The sequence below is a fragment of the Artemia sp. Qi Xiang Cuo genome, chromosome 2 (assembly GCF_049724085.1).
Source record: "Artemia sp. Qi Xiang Cuo chromosome 2, ASM4972408v1, whole genome shotgun sequence".
Classification (NCBI taxonomy): domain Eukaryota; kingdom Metazoa; phylum Arthropoda; class Branchiopoda; order Anostraca; family Artemiidae; genus Artemia; species Artemia sp. Qi Xiang Cuo.
The window spans coordinates 56,315,312-56,333,009 of NC_142795.1; the positions used below are offsets into that span (position 1 = coordinate 56,315,312).

General features: G+C 34.4%; 2 protein-coding genes across 2 annotated transcripts in view; one reads left to right on the forward strand and one right to left on the reverse strand.

Annotated features, from left to right (window-relative positions):
* The window catches only part of LOC148955407 (uncharacterized), a 192,736-nt gene that overhangs the window by 30,552 nt on the left and 144,486 nt on the right, over window positions 1-17,698 (reverse strand). The window lies entirely within an intron of this gene.
* Window positions 794-16,050, forward strand: LOC148955408 (uncharacterized). The gene is made up of 2 exons (XM_089102162.1): window positions 794-1,024; window positions 14,513-16,050. The coding sequence occupies exons 1-2, from the start codon at window positions 835-837 to the stop codon at window positions 15,181-15,183; spliced, it is 861 nt and encodes a 286-aa protein (XP_088958288.1). The 5' UTR covers window positions 794-834; the 3' UTR covers window positions 15,184-16,050.

A 17,698-nucleotide genomic window follows, 5' to 3' on the forward strand; every position in this document is an offset into this window, starting at 1 on the left:
TACCCTAAATTTCAATCTTTGAAGCATCGTTTTTGAAAACAGAACTACAAACATTTTTTCTGTGCTTTGACGTTTTCCTTGAAAAGATCAAGCTGTCACAATGACCGTTTATCAGAAGTCGGAGGGGGGCTAGGTTCATAGGATATATTGTTTCTGCGGGAATTATTAAAAAGGTTTCCAAAGCATATTATGCTTCAAATAGATTTTATTAACATTACCATAAGAGAGCATGTTAAAAATAAGGCTTTAAAGATTTTTTAAGGCCAGCGGCTCCTTCAGGTGATGTTGAACGAGTGAAAACGGCTTTTTGGTCACCGAAATTGGCTTTTCCTGAATAGAATCTCTTCAAAGGCACCTTATTTTCCTTATAAGCCTTAAAAGGCACTAATGCAGTGGCGGATCCAGGGGGGGGCGACGGGGACGCGCACCCCCCTAGCGTAGTCTAAAGTAGTGTAATTTACTTAATTAACTCAAGTTTGCGTTAATTAAACTTTCTCCTAACGCAAGTTTATCAGATCAACCTATTTTGCCCCCCCATAATTTTTTTTATCGGATCAACCTATTTTGCCCCCCCCCCCCCAAAAAAAAATCCTCATCCACCCTGCACTAATGGTGAATAGAACTGCTAGAAAAAGTAAAAAACATGGGTGACTTCACCTGAGAAGCCATAACAAAGACCAACTTAATTTGGCTCATTAGTAGCGTAGCCATCGTTATTGCCATCTATGAATCTGCTTATTCCAACAGTTTATTCTGCGTTTTGAAAAGAAAGAGAAGATATAGTTGGCTGGAGTACAAAAATACTTAGGCCAACCACAATATTTGATAATAGTCATGGATTATAAGCATGAAGGCCAAATGACAGGCAAAAAGCTGAAAATGAATGAGTATTTGATTGAACAGACAGAAAATTTGATAAATCTAGTAAAAAATCGCCAAGTCTTATATGACAAAATGCTTCTTGGAACCTATTCAGACAAAAATAGTGCTTGGGAAGAGATAGCAACCATCCTCAGGGTTCCAGGTTGGTATGTTGGTCATTTTATACAACAAGTTTGACTAATATGATGATGGTTTATTTTGGTCATAGAGGAGCAGTTTAAGCATATTAAAAACATGTAAATGTCTTTACACTGTAGCTCTTGGAAATTACAAAAGGGTAAAGTTATATTAAAGAGTTTTTCTCTATCTTAGAAAGTATCCTATTAATAAAACCTTCACACATGAATTCAGGGCCTAAAAAATACTCTGGGAAGATGTAGTCAAGCTACTATCTCTGCCATTTCATTCTTTCTAGGGCTAAAAAGATTTAATAAATATTTTGCTGTTCATATTATTGACTTACAAATAAAGTGAACAATAAAAAAAGGGTATTGAGTGGTATGTTCACTTTATTTGTTAAGTCAATAACATGAACAGGAAATATTTACAAAAGATTCTAGGTAAATATCCAGAACAGTGGCTCTCCAGAAGGAGACATGATAGAACAAAAAGAAAAACATTAATAGACTACTAATTTCAAGCTCATTTTTATGGCTTTGTTTGAATTGTTAGAAGTTCACAATCCCAAGCTCTTTATGTATTCATAGGCTAAATAAAAAAAAACTAATAGTGAAATTCTTACTTTAAAATACGCAGCAAATTTACATAAACTAGATTATCATGTTTTTCTTCTGCTATTATTCTTATTTTTAAGTCATTTAACATAATGTGTCTTTATCCTACATTCAGTACAATTGCTGAAACTAAACTAGATACTTTTAAGTCCACCTGTAGTAATTGGTTTAACAACAGATCAATTAACAGAAGGAATAAGAAACAAATGCATTATTAGGGCTATATATGTGTCCATCAGAGGGAGGGAGGGGAGGTGTATTGTCAGGGTAATGACTTTTATGCTGAAAAGGAGCATAAAACAAGAAATCTATTGGTACAATTTTTGCTTTAAAGTTGCTTTGTATACAGCCTAGGGTAAAATGGAGAGGGAGGGGCTGGGGATGAATTGTAAAAAGTACACACAACACCATGAAAAAGAGCTTAAAATTTGTAATAAGAAGTCTTTCTTTTTGTTTTTAGCACGTCTTCTTCTAGAGAGCAGCTATTTGTAACCTTTACCAAATTCCATAGATACTATTATCTAAATTCTGACAAAAAACATTATATCTTAATTTTGGGTTTTCTGTCTCTTTTTTTTTTTGTCGGCTCAATTTTTAAAATACAATTTCTATTATTTCAGCAGGGATTTGAGACATCAAGGTTTTTTTCCCTAAATTTAAGAAACAAGTTTATAATATTTAAAACCTTATATATCAGGATTGAGCAAAGGTATGAGGCTCAAAACACTAAAAAAGCTCTTCTAGAAATAAGAAGCAAAAGCAATCTACCAGCACTTTAATGATTAGTTTTGAGTTTAGGTATGCTTTGACTTAGGTTACATGATTTACATTCTTCCAAAATTCAATCCTGCATTTGATAGTGCCTATGAAATTAAGTTTCATTATTTCTGGCATTCAATAAGGAATTACAATTACCATTTTCTTATTGTGCTTCAAAGCTCAAAAAGCTGCAATCTGTGCTTCTACAGACAAAAAATATTTGGAATATTTATCTAGTCCACAATATTTTATGTTAGTTTGAAATTTTCCTCAGGCTGCAAGATATTTTTTGCCAGATTTTCATTTTGATGTTCAAACGACATTCAACAGATCTCAGTAGTCATCCTTATTCAATAAGTTCCAGCAGTGAAATGCAATAAGCTCTGTTGAATGCAGGGAAAAATGTATTGAGTAAATCATTGCATCTTGGACACAATTGTATTCCAGACATGAGTAATGGCTAATCAGTTTAGACTATGGTTAAAATTGGTAAACACAATACAACTATATTTCAAACAACAGAATATTTATGAGAATTCAGTCTAAAGTGGGGCTAAATCATTTATCATGGTTTGTTGAATTAGACTGTTGTCTGATTTATTAACAGCATTACAGGATGAAACTGTATCATTTGGGTGGATATTAAGAGTTATAAACTCATAAATGTGTACATCTTTTTTCCCTTTTTTTGCATCAAAAAAAGTTTCATTAAAAGTTTAGAAAAGTATTGTCTAGTAGGTAATTGCATATCCTATACCACTGTAAAGTGTACATACTGAAAATTCTAAGTAGTTACAACTTCAACAATATTGTCATCTAGTATCAAGTTGCTTCAAAGTGCATGTCAATGGTGAACCACCTACCAGAACCCTCAAGACTGCTGAAAGCTTTGGATTTTGTGAAGAAAATATTAACAATCTAGTAAGAGGTGATGAATACTGAGTGATAGTTGAAGCTATAAACCTAAACAAAAATACATCTTTTTTCTCATTTCCTTTTTTGGCATGCAAGAAAAGCTTTATTAAATGTTTAAGATGGTATTGTCTAATAGCCAATTACCTTTTCTATACCACTGTAAGGTGTAAACACTGAAGATTCATGGGTATTTTCAACTTGTACAGAAAAAATATTGTCATCTAGTATCAAGTTGCTTCAAAGCAGATGTCAATGTCAAACCAACTACCAGAACCCTAAGAATGCTGAAACCTTAAGACTTTGCTAAGGAAAAGTTAACAATCTAGTGATAGGTAGACACCAGTATGAGCAGAGGCGATTTTAGGGGGAGGAGGTACAGAGGGGACACCTGCCCAAGGTGCAGAAATTTCAAATAAATAATCTAATGGCTATAATCATTTTTTAATCTTTGAAATTTTCTTTTTATTAAAATAAAGCAGAGGGCTTAGTTGGTGCTAAGTATAAGCTAATTGAGTCCAAAAGTTTCATTTTTCCCATATTGCCATGACCATTTCCTGAAGATAAAAGAAGCAATAAAAGTACAATATTGCAATGATTTAGATCCTATTCAGTTGTTCCATGAACTCGAAAATATGAAAAAAATTATTTAACACTAACACATTTCCTTAAAGAAACCTATAGATGAGTCAGAATCAATTGTGCAATACAGAGATGAAAGGGCCTTCACAAACGTAAGGGTTGCCTATCAAATATTATTAGTGATATAGGGTGTCATATAGGGTGTCTATGAAACCTTGCCAGACATCACAGAGCTGAGCTAGAACTGTGAAGTCCTCCCACTGTGATTGAAGAGACATCTCTCTCTACTCAGATCCTGTTCATACTGCCATTGCAAGGTGTGTCTTGGTCAATCTTTTTTGTTCCTCCTTTCAGGGCACCACTCCTAAAATGTACATAAGGGTCGATCCTCTGGCATATGAAGGACAGGTCAAGGTACATCCATTTCCTACATTTCAGAAGGTCAGTAGCTACTGGTTGACCAGTTCGCCAGCGAACTTCTATACTCGTCACCTTTTCCTGCCACATTAAAATTCAGTATCATTCTATGATAGCCTACATGTTTTCTAAGGCTAGGACATTTAGTTCACAGCATTCAATTGCAAAGAGGAGAGTAGACATAACATTGCTATTTATGAGGCAAAGCTTCAAGCACAGAAAGCATTTCCTACTGCTCCAGGTTGGTTTCAACCTATTAAAAGCCAATGTAGCTGGTTCAATCATCCTTTTGACTTTTTTGGCTATTTCACCAATATAATCAATCCAACTTGCAAGGTACTTAAATTCATTGACCTATGCGCTCCTTTATCTTTGCATTTCAGTGTCAGCAGAGGTTCAGATGTAGCCATCCTCTTTATTCCACTGAAATTCACTGTAAGCCCCACTTTTTCAGTCTTTTGATCAATGGCATCAAGTAGCAGCTGCATGTCACCATTTCGGTTCTTTGAGAAGAACAAAGAACAGTCCAGGTCAGAGATCTGTTGGCAGCAAATCTTCACTCCAGAGGCCGAAGACTGCCTTAGAATTTAGTCCATAACAGTAACAAACATGAATGAGGACAGATCCCTGTTTAACACCAGATATTATCTTGAAGAAACGCATATCCCAATATTCTGTGTACACACAATATTTACTTTTTTCATAGAGAGTCATTATCATTTTGACTAGTTTATCAGGTACTCTGTAATAATTCAACATCTCCCCTAAAATCTTTCAATCAACAGAATCAAAAATATCTTTTCAGAATCAATGAAGAGCAGCATACATAATGTGTTTTTGTCCCATTCCCTGGACTCATCAACCATTAGTCTAAGAATAAAAATAGGATTAGAGAAAGGCCTACCAGGCAGAAAGCCGCATTGCTATTCCCTGAGGTGTGTTTCTAGAGCTGCTCTTAGGTGTTGCGACATGACTGGCTAGTATTTTACTATGCAGAGATGTTAAGTTGATGCCCCTTCAGTTGTCATTGATTAGTACATTGCCCCTCCTGAAGAGTTTGACCAATATGCCCCTGGAACAATATTTTGGGACTTTTTTGTTATTCCACATGACCACTAAGAAATCAGTCCAAACAGTTATGCAGGCTCAAAAAGATGTCTTCAGCATCTCTGCCATTATCCCATTGACTCCAGATGCATGACCATTTTTTCGACTTTTTCACAGTTGTCATCACATCTTCAGTGCTGAGAGCTCAGCACTTCAGTTAATTAGTAAGACAGGTCAGATCAACTATGGGCCAGCAGCAACTAAATGATTTGATGTTAATGAGCATAGAATGCAAAATAATTAGAAGCAATCAATTGGAACGAGATAATTAACGATTTTGCGGATGCTAAAGTAAGAAGAGTCAGATTTGAATAATTGGAGAATTTTTTAAAAGATTTTATTAAAATTTAACTTGAGAATTTTGGGAGACAGGGGGGGGGAGAGGCACTAACCAATATTTTGCCCTGGACGCATGAGAAACCAGACCCGTCACTGAGTAAGAGACAGCAGGTGAAAAGCTGATGTGCCAGTAACAGGTGGTTTTTTCTTAAATTTAAGAAACAAATTTATAGTATTTAAAGCCTTATATATTAGGACCGAGCAAAGGTATGGGGCTCAAAACACTAAAAAAGCTCTTCTTGAAATAATAAGCAAAAGTAATCTACCAGCACTATAATAATTAGTTTTGAGTTTAGGTATGCTTTGACTTAGGTTACATGATTTATAATCTTCTACAATTGAATCCTGCATTTGATAGTGCCTATGCAATTAAGTTTCATTACTTTTGGAATTCAAAAAGGAATTACCATTACTATTTTCTTACTGTGCTTCAAAGCTCAAAAAGCTACAATCTGTTGCTTCTACAGGCAGACAATTCTTGGTATATTTATCTAGTCCATAATATTTTAATTTTCCACAGGGCTGCAAGCTATTTTTTTGCCAGAAATTCATTTTGATATTCAAACCACATTCAATAGAGTACAGTAGTCATCCTTATTTAATAAGTTACTGCAATGAATTGTAATAAGCTCTGTTGAATGCAGGGCAAGATGCATTGAGTAAATCATTGCACATGAGTGTAGAATAATCAATTTAGACTTGAGAATTTTGGGAGACAGGGAGGGGGGGGGGAGGAATAACCAATATATTTCCCTGGACGCGCGAGAATCCAGAATAGTCACTGAGTAAAATACAGCGGACGAAAAGTTGATGTGCCAGCAACAGGTGCACAGAGCTGTTCCTATGGGGACGGGGGCAACCGGGTCAGTTGCCCCAGGTACCGTAGCCATAGAGAGGAGGCGTGGCTCGGGAATTGCCCACTTTTATCAAGTTTTCATTTTCATTCGGTGCTCTCTGCTTATATTTCAGTCAAGGAGGGGGTGCTGTGATTAATTTTCCCCTAGTCTCCACCAACCCTAGGAACGGCTCTGCAGCTGCACTAGTATAATTCCACAACCTTTTTGAAGATTGTAGACAATAAATAACATTATATTAAGTGGTCTCCTTGCATTTCTTCTCTTGGCAAAATACATACTGTTACTATAACAGGATGTATATGCTTCAAATGATCAAACGAACAGCACAAGGTCTTTGCGCTGAATCTTTTCATGGAGGATGGATTGAATTTAGCATTTCCTACTGACTGAAAAACCTCAACTATTGAAGTTACTTTTTATACAATTTATATGTTGGGATATATCTTTTCTTTTAGATATATTCTATTTGAATCAAGGTTTTGTAGATGTACAACGTTTCAGTTCTTGGGTGGTACATCATATGATTTTTTTTACAATGGAAGAGGATAGACAATAAAAAAAAGTGCAAATGGACACAGCAGCTTCTCTGAGAGGGGGATTCTTTGTGCAAATCTTAGCAAGAGTTTCCCCATCCCTTTACCAAGGTCTTTGCCATAGCTCATATGGATAAAATGATCATTCTACTGTCTTTCAAAAATCTTGAGTAATAGAATATAAAACGTTAAATATGTAGAAGTATGTTTTTCAGGGTAAAAATTATGGAAACAGATTTAAGAAAAACCAAGGTTTTTGTGTGGTCCTTGTTATTTTACTGCCATGCTTTAAAAAATTCAACAGCTTGGCATTGAACTTGTGAATCCATATATCAAGCTTTAATGGATCTTTATACCAAGAGAAACGGAAGATTTGGGAATGTGCATAATAGAGAATAGAAATCATTGAAACGTAATCCATGAGTTGTTTTGGAAGGAAAAATGGCTGAAGAATAATTCTGGATTAAAAGTTGAATTCATACCTTTTCACAGACAAGGTAAACTTTGTTCTTGTGTTTCAGGCTTGAAACAAAAGAACAAAGCTTTCCTTTTAAGTAAAGTCTTATCTATAATTTAAAAAAATAACATAAAAACAGTTTTTCAAAGTAAAGTAACGAAGTGTAAAACAAACAGAAATTACAATAAATAATCCAGCCAAATTTTTAATGAACAGAAACTACTACAAACAGGAGTAAGGCTAATACATCCTATTCCTTTTAAAGACAGAGCATTATATACGCCTTAATGAAAACAGTTTTTATTTCAAACTGTGTTTTATTTGTCATACCATCAACAAAATAAAAGAAATAAAATCAAAATAATGGCCAAGATTTTTGAAAACAAACTAATAAAAAGTAGATTGACAGTTTAACATATATTGATATTCATTCCTGAAAGTTTAAGCAATGTCAGATTTATTAACGTTATAAAAGATAAAATGATTAAAATACATTTTATTTTCATTAAAGCACAAATGACGTTTTAGTAAACTCTTCTTCTGTTTGTGGTAGTTTTTGTTCATTTAAGTCTAATCTGATTATTTATTGTAATTTCTCTTCGTTTTGGGTTTTAGATAACTTCGGAGACCACACTGCCTTTCCATGACGATAAATAAAAGTTCAAATAGGGATAAAATCCTTTTAATAGACAGTGATGATGATAACAGTGATACAAATTCCCGAAAGTACGAGATATTTCGGTCATATATACAGTGGCTGTCATCAGTAGTAAAACTAAACTAAAACAATTTAAAACATAATTTTATGTACTAAATCAAATAACACGATATATTGTTCAAATATCTAACTCTTTTCAAAGCAAAGGCGGAAGCTATTCTCTTTGACCTTCTTGGATTTGATTCATTAGCATTCAATGATATAACTTTTGGACAAAGGTCAACTACATTGGGTAACTTGAACTTTACTCTGTCAGATTTTAATAAATTATCATAGATAGAGTTCAGCCCATATTCACCTGTATCCCGATTCAAAGCAATATTCTTGAATAAGATTTTCTTTATTTCAAGAATTTCACGAAAATTTTGCTTTAAACCCCGATCCCTAGAAATCAAAGAGACATTCTCGAACAAAATAAAAAGGTCCGAATCCAAGAAGGTCAAAGAGAATAGCTTCCGCCTTTGCTTTGAAAAGAATTAGAGATTTAAACAATATGTAGTGTTATTTGATTTAGTATATAAACTTTTGTTTTAAATTGTTTTAGTTTATTTTTACTACTGATGACGGTCACTGTATATGTGACCGAAATATCTGGTATTTTTGTGAATTTCTATCACTGTCTATTAAAAGGATTTTATCCCTATTTGAACTTTTATTTATCGTTTTGGGTTTTATTTATTGATTGATAGTGATTTCCGTTTTTTTACGCTTGAATTACTATTTGACTTTCTTTTTGCTCGTCTTAGGTTTAATGTAGCTCTTAAGTCTTTTCAAAACAATTTTTAGGGGGAACAGTTTTTTAAAAATTGATTTCTGTTCGAATTGACATAGTTTTTTCTTATTGACTAATAAAAGAAATATTTGTAAGGCTTTTTTAAGGTTCTACCCTTATGAATTTAGCTTGCTATTTATATTTTGGAAAACATTTTGTAACAAATTTTAACAATAGGTGTACTATAGAACATTGTATGGATGGGTATGTAGAATATTGTTTTCAAATTAATGGATTAAGATTCTGCAAAATTTTAGGGTCTCAACAGGGTTGATATCATTCTGAATACCGTCATGTTACAACCTTGAGTACAGACAAATGTTAATTGACCACCCCTCTCAACATCACCTGGAAGTTTCAACTGTATTCCCTAAGCTGTTCCTGAGATACTGCAAGTGCACCCTTCTGACAGTCTTGGAGGCACATCATTTTTTTTTTTTTTATTGAATCCAAGATCCCGTCAAAATGCCCTAAAGTTACAACTTAAAACCCTTTAACATTCCTGACATGTTACAGAAACGCCTTTTAAACAACATCCAACTCTTGACAAACATAGATGCACGTTGGGTCTTTTGATTTTAGATCAGTATCCCGAACAATATACTTTGAAAGTTCCAATACAATATCCTTAGCTGCTCATGCGATTTTGCACAGACGTCCTTTTGACAATCTGGATATGCATAGTGACAATTGATTTAGTTTTACAGCCGTCTTAACTATATTCCATCTATACGATTCTGACAACCTGAATGTATTTAAACTCTTTTGTTTTAGTTCGATAGTTGTAACAGTAGTAGTAATAGTAGTAGCAGTCAATATCGTAGTAGTAGTCGAAAATAGTTGCATGTAGTCCCAGTTGCAAGTATTTGCTGTCGCAAATAAGCCACAGTCACAATTAGCCGCAGTCATGGGTAGTTTCAGGTTCAAGTAGTCTCAGTCTAGGTCACAAGTAGTCGCAGTAGTAGGAGAAGTATAAACATAGTGTCTTTAGATTCAACATCTCCTTCCACATGCCCTGAAAGTTTCAGCTTAATAGCCAAAGCCTTTATTGCTGAGATTTTGCTGATAAGCTCTTTTTTCAACCTGCATGCACATATGTCATGGGGTTTAGTTTAATTAAACACCCCCCTCAACCAAACCTGAAAGTTTCATCTTTATACCCTTTGCCTTTTTAGATCCGTAAGATCAAACATGCCCCCATTTCTCAACAATGAAACCTTTATGTAAATAATAGGAAAATTACTTACAGCCTTAACCCTAAGGGCTGTGTGGGGTTATGTCATCCCTGGAGGCACATTTGTTGGATCCTTCAACTATTTTGAACAAAATGGCTATCTCAATATCTCGATTGGATGTCTTTGGGCGAAGGGAAGCTAAAAGGGGTGTGGGAGGAGAGCTTGTTGCCTCCAATCATTTTTAGCTTTAAACGAGGACTAGAACTTTAATTTACAATCGAATTAGCCCCCTCCAAGGTTTCTACGGCATCTCCTTCTATACAAAGCGGTCTGGAGGAAAAAGAGATAAATACATTGAAGCCCTATTTGTCTTTACTTAGGCAGGGCTGATGTGCAGCATACGACCAGTCTTTTGAGGGATTCATCTATAGAATAAAACTATAGGTGTACAGAGGTCTGATGTTTATCTTTGATGATTTTACAAGTGATTTCTCAAAGAATGCATTTTTGGCCAACTTTTTTCTTGTTGGTCCTTTGGACCAACAATAAGCTCTGCTACAGCAAGGTAACGAGAGGCGGTGAAGGGAAATCCACTTATAAGGAATGAAGTAACATATCTTTAGTTTGAAGTGTGTAGACTTGTTGAACATAAAGAAATATATGTGTTGTGACCAAGAATGATTAAAATCCCTCCTCATCATTTTTCATGCACGTGGAAATATCTTGAAACAGAGGAAATTTGTCAGTATATTTTATTCGCGGGTTATCTTCCCATGCTGTATGCCATGTCGATATGTCTATGTCAGGTAATCAATCTAATGTTAAAATATACATATTTTCATTGGAGGAGGGGGGAGGTGCGAACTTCTTAAGACATAAAAATCGACAAAAAAATATTTAGAACACTGTGATCCTATTTCAAATAATTAGCCGTTTTCAAATAATATACTTCTTTCTTGACACAACTGTTTTCAGATTACCCTTTTTTTATTTGCATCATCAGTAAATAAAGGTTTTGGAAAAGTGATTTACGAAAACTTCAATATTTTAGACATAAATCTCAAGGAGTATATTCCAAAGAAAGATCAAAGCTCATTTGTAGAAACTATTTACATGTTGAAACTCTAGCCACCTATAAGCCTACATTCTAATGTTTGTTGTTTCTCTTTTATTGTCTTCTTCGCAAGTAAAATGACATCGAAAGAAATATTTCTACTAAATCTAAAAAGCTTATGGAAAGGAATAAGAAATATTAGGCTAATTAAAAAACCCAAATCATTTGCTTTAGCTAAACTGAGCAAGTGCAAAGCAGCACATACAGTGCAAGCGAAAATAAAGCAATATCTATTGATGTGTAGTGACATATGTTTGATTGCCTTTAGGTAAGGTTCGTGCGTATGTTGAGAAGTAAGCTAATAACCGTTTGCGTGTTGTTCTTTAGAAGGAAGACAGTGCTTAGGATTCAAACATATATAAAAACTGAAAAGCAAAGCCGAGCTACTAACCTGACTTTACTATAAAATGCTTTAAAACATTATCAAGACATAGTTACTGCAATGCTGCAGAGAATGCTGTTCACCTTAAACTATGCTTTTCAGGCATTGTTCCTAGTTTGTTTAGGGGGATGAGGATTTTTGCTGAAATTACTTGAAGCAGGCATTGAGACATTAGAACCATTTTCTTGATTTTTGTACACCTAGTTTTAAAGAGAATTTAACTGAGCCTGTGAGTTGCATGGGTTGTGAAACAGTATGCACCTAAAACTGAATGTGCCATTGATGAATACAGAAGGAAACCATTATATTAGTGGAACATCTGATATTAGTCAGAAAGTAAAACCTCTTCTCCATCAAATTGATGGAAATATGGTGGAAAAGCAAGGAACAAGATAGGCCTTACTACATAAGCAATGCTTTTTTTTAATTTATAAGGAGCATATTTTTAAATCTAACTTGTTTCCTTTACCTAGTAATTCGGCCCAATCTAGATAGGGTTGATGATTCTCTGTTCGAAAGACTACTTTGTGGTAGTGGTTCCCTCGGAGAGACCACTGTAATAAGAGATGCAGAGCTGGTCATAGCTCAAGCTTCCTTTACTTTAAGATTGTAGCAAGATGTGTGCCTAAACAGTTTTGCTGCATAGGCTGAAAAAGAATCGACCTGTCGTGTATTATTAGAAAGAAAAATCATTGGCATATGTCATTTATGATAATCATTCTGTAAAATAATAAAGAAAATACATAGATATGAAAAAGAGGTTTTAGACTTATTACTAGTAACCTTGTTCAAGCTTCTTTTTTTATAACTAAGCAGGAAAATTCTTTTTCAAGGCATACTCAAGTTTTGAAACACTTAGTTTATCTAATTTGTCCAGGAACTCAAAAAAATTGTACTACTTTATATGATTATTAATACGGGCCTTAAATAGGAAATAATGAAAAAAACACCCCGAATTTACACCAGTACAGAGATATAACACCGAAAAACAAACATACAGTGTCCTGTACAAACCATTAGAAGTATGAGCACTATATTTTTGAATAAGCTCTATTTGGGATTGACAGTGATAATGGCATATGATTCTACAGAGAATGTGTGCTTCTGCTCCCAAAAAGCTATGCAATCATCTAAATCCCAATCGCTCCCTATGTGTGTTCTCAGCTATAGAAGTTTATAACTTAAGGAGAATTGACTCGTCTATGAACTATAAGACTTGGTCTGTGATTAAATGCAAGAACAAACACGGGAGACTTGCGAAAGAAACAAGACACAAGCAGCAATCTATCATCATATTTCTGAGGTTTATGGTGATAATGCTATGAATGGCAATATAGCTAAAGTGAGTGAGAATGTTTGATGAAGTTTGGTTTCTCTCTGCTTGATGAGCCAGTCTGGTTGCTGTTCTGTGATTTCTGAAAATCTGGTTTGTAATATGAAAAACATAAACTTGACAGGACTAACAACATTACCGATTTCAGAGCTATTGATTGACCTTTCACTCGTTTAAAGGTCAGTTTTATCTCCCATTGTTTTGAAGAAACTGGATTGTTTTAAACTCTGCTAGGGAAAAGCAAACAGACAATTTTGGCACAAAAGATCACAGTCATTTTATTTTGAGAAAAAATTGCCCGGCTGGTTTTCACTTTTATTGAAAACTAACGTTTGAAATGTTTATCGTCATTCCATAGACTTGCTTTGATGAAATTTTTTTCTTTGCTAGGTTTCTTGCCAAGATGCAAAACAGTCTATTCTCATAATATTCTGCTTGACCTTGAGGGAACTCCAGCATTTCATGTAAAACAAGCAGTTTGGCATACTGTGTTCTGATGTGAAGGCAAATTGGACTTAAAAAGAAGTAACAATTGAACTTACTGGATGCATATACACAATCTTTCAATTTCAAATTTGAAGGGTAACGTCAAAACTTCCTATAACAACGCCCATAATATGTTGGATGTTAGAAAAACACCCTATTAAAACAAAATGACACAGGAATTAAAGACATGATCTTACAATGTTTGATGCAATCAAAACTCAGTCTAATTCTCAAACTGAAAAGAGGCACAAGCCCCTCTTTCAGGGTATCAGAAGGTATCTATAAAATCTGAAGTAACAACACCTACAAAATATGTCTTATTTGAGATCTAAAAAAAGAAGTAAGCACAGCTTAAAAACAGCTTGGAAATCTCCCCGACTGTTGCCTAAAGGCTGAAATCCTTTCATTTTGACCCTTAAGTGCTTATTAATTTTAAATAAACGAAGTAGGAAGAAATCAAGTCTTAGCAGCTAAGCCTTTTTTTGCTTTTAGAGGGTTCGAACTAATCCAATAGACATTGTTGCTTGTTGTTCTCAGAAACTGGTACATTTGGCTCTGCTACATTGTTACATTGCTCAGTTACGGCAGTACTTCTCAGGACGTTTAACCTAAGGTCTGAATGTTTAAAGCTTTATATATAGACACTTTTTAGGAATAATCATGTTTTTAGTTTTAGGTTCCAAATATTTAACATTTAAAGGTATATCAGCATTTAAATTCTGAAATCTCCCCTCCAAGTCCCCTCAATTGAGCATGTGTTCCCCTGGAAAGACAATTTATCCACCTTCGCCCCTTATAGACTAATTTACCAAAATATCTACAAAAAGCAAAAAAGATCCAGCACGAAAAAAGTACAATACCCATTTTTCTTATTTAATTACATTATTATAATGCACCCCAGCAAGAACAGTTCCAAAATTTTCAGACAATAAAATGTTTGTTTGCTTTTTCAGTCATGAAATGTAAAGAAAAGTGGAAAAGTCTCCGCGACAGTTACGTTAAAACAAGACGGAGAACAAAGGACCAGCAGAACGGCGAAAGTTCACTCCCTCAACCAAAAGAGTGGAAGTGGACAAAACATTTGATGTTTCTTGAAGATTATCTTGATCCAAAAGGGTCCTGTTCAGATGACAGCTACGTGACGCTTAAAAAAGCAGAAAACTCTATAACTAATGACTATAGTGATGCCAATGGCTACGATGATCCAATATCTATTCAAGAGACAAATATCGTGTATTTTCAAGACAGGGAGGAGAATTGCGTTGAGTTCGACCCTGTGTCTGTATCTCCTTTTCCAACATCAGAAAGTGAATCAGATTACAATAAAATTGCACGACCTCAAAAAAGAAAACGAGTATCAAATAATGAACTGAAAAATGACAAATCAGTGAAACACGAAGCCGACAGTCATTTTGGCTGTACTGAAGAGGGTAATGTGCGAAAAAGTGTAGTTTCTGAGTTAGTGCAAAATAAAATGGACGGTGAAGCTGCATTCGGTATGTCAGTAGCTAACGACTTGATGAAACTGAACGAGAGTCAGAGGGCTTACGCAAAGTATAAAATTCAGGAGTTGTTGTATAAAATAACTAGTGGAATAACGAGCCCCTCTCATGAGCAGGCTTAATTTCACTGTAAAGAATACTCCGACAAGGACTTGAGACAGGTAGATGCTTCAAAAAAAAAAGAAAAAAAGGTGTTCATCAAACTAACTAAATAGTTATCATATGTCTATAAAGAAAACCAAAGACATCAAAATATTTAATTTGTGGACTAGAGCAAAACGAGAATTCTAGGACTCTAGGACAAAGTAAAACATATGGTTCAGTACCAGAAATATTATAATATCTTTACTGAAGTCTGGGATAAAGTAAACAATCGTATCTTGGACATGAATGCATGTGAAAATTCGTTTTATGGCAACATTGGTAAAAATGATGCGACTACATTTCGAATAATGTTAAAGTTTGTGGCTACTTAGTAATAAGTGGGGGCTGGATTATGTGTCAACTACTTTTAGATTAAACGGGGATTTTTTTTTTAAGTGGCCAGGGGCATAGGGCTTTTTTTTCTGTTCGTTTTCCTTGGCTTACTATGCGAATGCTATTAAATATTAAAGCAAGTATTGCTTGAGAAGCGTTAATTTACTCTAGATCACAAATAAACTAAAATCGATGGTTTAGAAAAAGACAAAAAGAGTTTCAAGCTATTTTCCATTAATTTTTGGAGTAACCCAAAAAAGTTTTAGGAATGGATTCATATTTTCACGTAAAGATGACCCATAAATGTACCTATGTCTGTATATATGTATTTGTTGGGTATTTTGAGCCAACTTCGGCTTCTTATTTTCGCTTGGACAACTTTAAGTGACATCTTGCTATTATCTTGAACTGTTAAAATACTGCATTATTTATTTTCTGCCGCATCAATGTCTTTCTTTTCTATGCGTCATTTTTGATAGTGTAAATTTTGGTAACTCAATAAACTGCCCAGGATAGAATTCCGGAGTAAATGAACTTTATGGACTTAGCTAGGTAGAATTATCACTTGTTGGTGGTCTCAAACCTGGCGCCTAATTTAATTTTCTGCAAAACCTATTTAAAAAGCACTGGGCAAAAGGTTCTCATAAAAATAAAAAGAAGTCTCTTCTCTCAAGAAGCAAAAACATTCTATATCGTTTCCATTCTGGAAAAATATAAGGGAAACCTAAAATCGGACCTTTATGAAAAGAGACAAATTGAAAATATGGAAAATAAACACTAAGTTTTATTAGAAAATCATTTAATTTTGAATGTGTTTGCGTATTGTAGATTACTAAAAGCAATGCGACAATTTCTCTCAACAACTAAGTCAACAACCATTAACTACAGGTTTTCTGCTAGCTATTTGAGCCAAAAATAATAGTAATAATGATAAAAGCCGTATTTAAGTATCAAATAATAGAAAAAACCACTAAAATTTGTATTTCTAATACAACCTTCCTTCATAGAAAAAAAAAACTTCCGACCACTATTCCTCTAAGGGTCAGACACACGGAACCTTTTTGTATTTATATCTCCATGTTGAGACGCGATTATTTTGGTTCAGTTTATAAGTACTAGAATCAAATTAATATAATAAAGTTTCTTTAATATACAAATACACAGCAATTAAAATTGAAAATACGAGATTTAATCTCATCTGATCAGTTGAGAATTTCTGTCTCTGTATGGGTAGGGGACCTGCAAAGCTGAGGCATAGTGAAAACCTACAAGGCCCGATGGCAAGTAATGGTAAATATTTTGTTTTTAAGCATAAAAAATCGAAACAAAAGACTGAGTGGTTTAACAGATCGTTATCCGACGATGCTACCCGACCCAGTAAATAGGCCCTTACGTAGGAAGGGAGGTGAAGGGGGAATCTAACAGACATCTCGCATTTTCATCCCTTCTACAATATACTTCGTCTCCTCTTCTTTCCAAAATAACTTCCTATGTGCCTATATGATAGTGCATCCAACTGAAAAATTGTCAAACAATGGACTCAACATGAAATAATTTTAAATGACCGAACGAAGAGGACTTAAAAAAAGAGGAAAACATACGATTTGTTATTGAGTTCATATGCTTTTGCATACAAGAATAGCAATGAAAACGTAAAATACAGGGCTTACTCATTTTCTTAGCTGAACTTACTTCTTTTCCTTAAAAAAAGGAAACAAAACCGCTTTTTTTCTATTAATCCAAAATGGAAAAAATGCCTAGACTATTGAAAGCAGCAAAGCTGGTGTCCCTTTTCCCCCAAAGTGCTTCAGAAATAGCCATGAGACAAAATAGGGTACTCTTTGCAGAACTATGACTTTAGAAATACTCATTTACAAAGAGAAAAGACCCTCTCCCCTTTAATTAATGTTTTTATCCATCTGCATCGTAAAATAATGTAGCATCATTTTCCTCTAGAAATGCAAATTGTACACGAAAATCAAATATTCTAATAACAACCCTTAAGTCGGGCTCGAAGCCATGACCTCGAGATCAGGAGTCTAATGTTCTACTATCTGAGCCAAAAGTACATTTGATTTCATACAATTGCTGCATTAATATACATAAATTGACAGGTTTTCTATGTCAAATATATATAACAGGTAATCTGACCAGAATTTC